The 6,551-nt window shown below is 52.3% G+C and overlaps 1 protein-coding gene across 6 annotated transcripts in view; it reads right to left on the bottom strand.

Annotated features, from left to right (window-relative positions):
- Window positions 1-64: 64 nt before the first annotated feature.
- Window positions 65-6,551, bottom strand: part of PLEKHG4 (pleckstrin homology and RhoGEF domain containing G4) — a 91,917-nt gene continuing 85,430 nt past the window's right edge. For 2 of the 6 annotated variants that reach the window (XM_049806007.1, XM_049806009.1), the window contains exons 18-22: window positions 6,298-6,468; window positions 5,628-5,841; window positions 4,986-5,102; window positions 4,636-4,899; window positions 65-4,069 (exon numbers count right to left, since the gene is read on the bottom strand). In XM_049806007.1, coding sequence (XP_049661964.1) covers window positions 3,741-4,069; window positions 4,636-4,899; window positions 4,986-5,102; window positions 5,628-5,841; window positions 6,298-6,468 — 1,095 coding nt within the window. In that variant the 3' untranslated portion in view covers window positions 65-3,740. The remainder of the gene's footprint in view (window positions 4,070-4,635; window positions 4,900-4,985; window positions 5,103-5,627; window positions 5,842-6,297; window positions 6,469-6,551) is intronic. The other 4 variants (XM_049806008.1, XM_049806012.1, XM_049806011.1 and 1 more) reach the window with 3 other exon arrangements.

The following is a 6,551-nucleotide window of genomic DNA, read 5'->3' as shown; positions in this document are numbered from 1 at the left end:
TGGCACATGCCCACTTCCTCTTCTGCAGCCCAGAAATCAAGATACAATGCAAACATGATTCATATAAAGAAAATAACCTTTATTAGACAAATCAATCAAACCCTGAAAAAACAGTGTCAGGTAAACATTACTAAAGGTTTTTCCAGCAATGCAGAAACCTTTGAAACGGAAAATTCAGCAAGTTTCATGTTCCTCTTGTTGCATCAGTAAATTCTCTCCCTCATGACACGAGCTATTGCTGTCCTGACAGCCCCAAAATCAGCAATTATTAACTCAGCAATTATTTCAAAACAGTAACTTCTAAAATCTTCCCTGTGCAACTGTTTCCCACACCATTTTGTACAAAGGTGTCAACCTGTGTTCTCTTTGCTGTCTAAAAAAAAGAACCAAGGTTTAAAGAACATCCAGCTTATTAAAAATAAACAAGTGTTTTATGTACAGTACAGGAATTCCCAAACTTGAAGGAACATGGCCGGTATGTTGAGGATAACTCAGGTAGGTATGAGACTACAGCACAGCCCTGTCAAGGGCCTGGCAGCTCCCCTGCCCCAGCAGCTACAGGGAAAAAACTGCAGTTATTTTAAGTTACTGCTCCATCTGCTTCTCAGGCTGGATGCGACACCACTGCTGACACACCTGGGGGAGCCCAATTTACAACACTTCATAAACCAGGAGTAAACAGGAGGCTTGGCAGCAACTAACTATGTTTTCCAAAAATGCTACTTCTCCTTTCCTCCAAGAACAGGGAGAGGTTGTCACAGCCACGCCCTGAGCTTTGATGTTACTCAGGAACAGGCCACCTTAGAACACAGGGCACGTTTGCCCTGCAGTGATGTTGTGCTCCTTCAGACACCATGCATTTAAGGGTCAGTGTTATAGTCAACCCATTATACTCAAAACGTGTTGGTCTTGGATGCCACCACCACCCAAAGCTCCTCAAACAAGCCACGACGGTGAGACTGAAGTACACCAGAGGCAAAGCAAGCAGCCAGCCCCTGTCACCCCAAAGCCTGGGTCACAGCCTGGCCACTGGGACAAGGCATGCTGGAGTTTGAACACTGCCACTGGAACCTGACCCAGCGGGGAGACAGAGAGAGACTTGCTGCTGGGACAGCAGCTATGCCAGGTAACTGGCTTAAATTAAAGGCAGGGACTTTGGAGACTTGTGCCTCCTGACCTCTGGCAGACAGCTCACTCTTCCTCATGCCCTGCCAGGACTCTGGTGGCTGCTCTGTGGACAACTTCCTGCTCTGCCTCAGCCTTCCCATTGGTGTCTGGGAAGTCTCCACCTGGGGATCTTCCCCTTCTCCTGGGGAACACACTCGGGATTTACAGGGTTTAGCTGGCAGTTGGTTAGTGCAGAAATTGTATGGGGAGAAGGGAAGAGCTGACAGGTGGTTAAGACAGAGATAAGCTCAGCACTGAGGCACTGGTAGAATCATCTGAAGAAACGATTCACTGTAACAATGAAATTGCTTTTATTAAAACAGAAGTGTTAAGCCAAGAAAATAAATTATTGCTATGATAGACATATTTAGAACATATGGAAGGACGTTAAATCTTAAGCTCCAGGTCAATATAACCCTGAAACCGAAAGTTACACTACTTCTCTTAAATACCTCAGTTTCTCTTTATGCCCTTCCAAAAACTTTATAAAATGTGCAGCTTACAGAACAAATAGTAACAGAGTCGCTCGTAACAAAAATCTGTACAGCTCATAGCTTTAAAAATAATACTTTTTTTCCCAAACTGTTATGCTACTTATTACTCATAAATATAGGGCTAACAAATTTTGAATGCCCAAGGTCCCATCCAACACCAAATCTATTACGTGTAGTTGACAGAAACCTTCTTGGGACTTCACCCCAGCCAGAGGTCAGGTTTTGGGCTGTTTGAAAGAGGCTGATTATGTGTAAAAGAAAAAAATAAAATATATCTCTATCTTCATGGGTGAAGACTGTCTCCTTCTGCTGGTCAGAGGCCTGGGGTCTTCAGGGAGTTTGAAATGGCAATCAAACCTGGAACACAGCACCGTGCAATGGGTTAGACTGGCTGCACTCCTGTGACATGGCAGGTCATTCTGACCTGGCCAGCAGCGATTTTGCAAAAGGCTTGAAAACCACCGTTTGTCAGAGCTGCATTTTGGTGGGGAAAGAACATTTTACTGGAAGAGCCTTGCAAGGAGAAGCGCAGCTCTTCCCCCATGCGGAGGGCTGCCTCTGCACCTCAGGACTCACCCAAAGGCTACGTGCTGCTGTCCCAGCAGCAGCGGGCCAGCAAACCCCACTGCTTCTGTGCCCACTTCAATAAGTCTTGTCTCCGACTGTCCCCCCTGCCAGAAGGGGCTCTGGATCTTAAATTTTAACCTTGGCTGGTGCCGTTTAGCAGGTTATGAACTCCTGTACCTGCAGATCACAAGCCGTGGGCCCACGTGCTTGTTAATACCCCCACAGTACCAAACCCATGAGCCATCTACCACCCTGGGCCTTGACTCTTCAAGCCCTAGTCCTGCCTCTCTCACGTTCCTACCCCTTTGCTCCCTGGGGAAAGGGAGGCTCAGGCCTAAGACCTGAGAGGAAAAAGCTGAGCCAGAAGCAGGCCAGTTTGGGTAGGCCATGACATGACTTCCCAAGGGCTGCCACCCACACATAGGAAGCCCCGCTTGGCTGCAAGTCTTGCCAGGGCTCACCCCTCCTCAGTTCAACAGCAATTTCCTTGCAGATAAGGCATCCTCCAGCTCCCTCGGGACATCGTGACCATCACCTAGCAGGTTCCTCTGCCTGGTGATGTGCAGTTTCCTTTGGAGGTTCAAAGGAAACTGTGGGATAAATTCAGTGGGGGTAGAATACTGTGGATTCCCCAAGGCAGTTCAAAGGGACTAACAAAGAGCAGGATTTCGGCAAACAGCCACAAGAAACAGATTAGTGGTTAGACAGCTGGCCGGCATTCAGAGGAAAGAAGCTCATCTGAACACCATGGTGGTGCTCGAGCATCTGCTACCTGAAAGTGACTTGGATTGTTTTGCTTCTGCTTCTTCAAGCCAGGGAGGCGTCAGACTGGCTGTGGAAGGCAATGGCTCTATGGGAGCCATCTATGTGGGAGCCGGTCTCCTCTAAGCAGATGAATCAGAGCCCCAGAGACTGGTCAGAAAATCATGTGAAAAACTTCTCCTCGAGAAGCAGAGGGTGAGACTCTTCTGACTCAGCTACTGACAAACCTGACAAGCACTCAGAGCTGCTGGAAAATCCCCTTCAGGGGCTACTTACAGCAACTCCACTTCCTTAGGCGGTATACGTGTGCAGAGGGGCTCACACTATTGTCGAGGGACTTATGGTGACCTGGCCTGCTTTCTGCGGAGGAGAGAAGTCAGCATTAGTACAGGGTTAGAGGACAACAGCATCAGGACACGATCTAGTGGAAAGGGAAGCAGCCGAGAACTCTCAGGAACGTTAAGAGGACACACACTGCCATCTCAGAGCGACAGGCGCCCAAACCTCCCAGAAAAGGAGCTTAGCAGCATCTGCAGCAGAGCTCCATCTGTCCCAGGAGGTTACGTATGTACCCCGGCCCATGACAGCATTATAGGTCCTGTGTGCAGCATCCCCGCCTGGTGTATCCTCCAGCACTGCAGGTCCTTTCCAGAGCATCTCCTCATGGGTCTTGGCCACCACAGGGGAGGCTTTCACAGCAGAGGGGCTTTCGCCTGCCCCAGAGGAGGCAAGTCTCTGCCAGAGGAAAGGTCACTTCCCCACAGTGACCCCTAGCCCAAAAGCAGCATCTTCAGTCCCCCCATGAGAGGCAGCGGCTTGAACCGGGGAGGCAGTTGCAGGAACAGGCAAAGTGAAGAGAGTATTTTGGCCACTTGCACTTACAGCAGAAATGTACTGGCTGTTTGTGAACCTGGGTTTCTCCTCCATCGCAGAGCTGTGTTGTGAGCCTAGGGGCGTGTAGGGGGGTGAGCCCACGTCTTCACAGAAGCTTTCTTGTGGGATGCTGGAGACACAGCCACTGTCGGAGCCACTGGAGCCACTGCCTGACATGCAGTGCGACGACTCCGAGCTCTCTGTTGCTGGGGGAAGAGAGGAAGGTCACTCTGATGATGATGAATTTGGCCTACATACACTTGACAATGTATCTGTCTGCAGAGGCACTGGCCACACAAGCCTGTAGATAAGCCACACTCCTGTCTGGGCCTCTTTAAAGCCATAGGCAACAAAATAACCTGAGGAAGGGTAGCAAATGATGCTGGAGATCAGTATAGACTGGCCAGGGAAGTTCACACAGGGGAAGCCAAGGAGTCACTGGACCAGGCGGGCGGGAGCAAGGGACAGAGCACCTCATACCAGAGGGACAGAGACACAAGCACTGGCCTCCAAGGCCCCAGAAGCCCCAGTATGCAGCACCAAGCCTACCACAGGCACAGCCGCAGATCAGTGGGTGCTTTACTAATCCCTGTATCTGAGCTAACTCCCCCCACGAAAGCTGGGACAGAGCTGGCATTGCTCCAGTCTGGGTATGAAACAGGGACTGCCACGACCCCAGTGAGCCTGGCCTGACTGCACAGTACAGACCAAGGTGTGGGGATGAGCCCGCACATCCCAGGGCGCATTACAGAACGGCGGGGCTCATACGTACTCAGTGATGGCTGGCTGCTCGTCTCGTGCTCCAGCTCGTCTTCCTCGATGCAGGTGCCGATGTCAAAGGGGCGGCTGGGGGCCAGGACGCCTGGCAGCAGAGCCTGGTCCAGGTACATGTGGAGGTTGAGGGGCCCCAGCAGGGAAGAGGAGGAAGGGCTGTATGCAGCAGGGGTGCTGCCAGCGGAGAGCTGCGCTTGTGTCCTCTTGTATGGGTTGGAATGGTCAAACAGAGACACTGCAATTGATGCTCTGGTCCTGGCGCCTGCCAGAAAACATACCAAAGAAGCCCTGAGCACCAGTCCTGCCTAGCTCACATGGAGTGAGGAGGCAGGCATGGCTGGCACTTACCTCTTCCTTTCATGATGTAATCGATAGCACGGTCATTGATAGCTGCCTCGCTGGGTTTGATATCCAGGAATGGCTTGTTGCCCACACCCATGGAGACCATCTCCTGCATACGGATTTCTGGAGAGGAAGAGACCCACAGCCATGTTTGTGAGGTTGACCCAACCCTCCCCACAGGCACTATGCAGCCCCAGGCCAGAGAACTCCTGGGCCAGGCTGCTCCTGAACTACAGAGATTAGATCTGTTCTGCCCTCGCTCCCCAGTCCTGAGGAGTCTCCACAGACAAGCAGTCATGCCCTGCTCTGGCCAAGTAGCTCAGTGCCATGCCACCTACGAGAGCCCTGCCAAGCGGACAGCCTGTGGCGGAGAGGAGGGATTCAGACAGACAGCTGCCACTCCAGCAGTGGCCTAGACAGTGGGGAGAACAGGGAGCCATTCAGGAGCACAGCCCACACTCACAGGGCAGGGAACCCTGTACTAGCATCTTCCTTGGGGATGAGGAACAGGAAAGGGACATGCCCAGCCAAGCCCAGCACATGCTCCTGAGGCTGCATGCTGGCACACAGCTGCTTGCCACACAGAGCTGCCTGGTAACAGGCTCCAAATCTACTCAGGACAGCATGAGCTGAACAGGCCTCCCGCACCTTTTGCGGCACAGATGCCCCAGGAAGGAATCACACCTTTATTGCGGGCTGCCTGCTGCCACAGGATCTTGGCAATGTCACTGGTCCAGGCCTGCTTAGTCTCAGCTGAGCTGGCCTGGAGGATGTAGGTGTCACTGGACTTCCGCCTTCGGAACCAGATCTCAAAGCGCAGGCCACTGTCTCCAGAGTTCTCCGTCAGACCAATGTCTGCAGTCTGCCAGAAAAAGGAAGAGCAAAGCATCAACTGGGACTCCACCAGGAGCAGAAAGGTTAAACCCTGCCTGCATCCTATGCCAGAGCTGCCTCCAGCTCAGCAGACCCCAGAGGAAGGAGCCTGAGGGCCTGGACAGGAGCAGGTACTATCTGGACAGAGACAGTGCAAGCAATTCCCAGTACTTCATCCACAGTCAGCACCACCTCCCTGCCGCACACACGCTGCCATTCCCTCACACTCCCTGTCCCCATGTCTCACAGCATGGAGGGGGCCCAGGCATTAATGTGTGAAGTATTTCCTTCTGGCTTCACTGCACAGCTTGGAGAAGGCTTAGCAGTGTTGGGAGGAGCCCTTCTGCTGAAGATGCTCCTGCTCCCCATTTCAGAGCCATGTGTCCATGGGAAAACCAGCCATGGACACCTCCTGCACAGGAGGGAGCTGCAGGGCTGCCCGTACCTTGAAGGAGCGCTTGTAGATATACACATCAAAACCACCCTCAATCCTCTTGGGCTTGCTGAACAGGATCAGGTCCTCAAAGAGGAAGACGTGTCGCTGGCACTTCCTACGGCCCAGCCAGATGGTGAACTCATCCTGCCGCACCAGCTGCCCCTGCTCCTTCAGGTTCACCTGGACACAGGGAACATCCTGATAAGACCCCAGCAGAATCAGGTCTAGACTTAGAGAGCAGGGTCCCATATGGCTGTAGCCCA

Source organism: Accipiter gentilis, chromosome 7 (genome assembly GCF_929443795.1).
Source record: "Accipiter gentilis chromosome 7, bAccGen1.1, whole genome shotgun sequence".
Classification (NCBI taxonomy): Eukaryota; Metazoa; Chordata; class Aves; order Accipitriformes; family Accipitridae; genus Astur; species Astur gentilis.
Note: the sequence above shows the minus strand (reverse complement) of the source record. Positions and strands in the feature narration are given on the sequence as shown.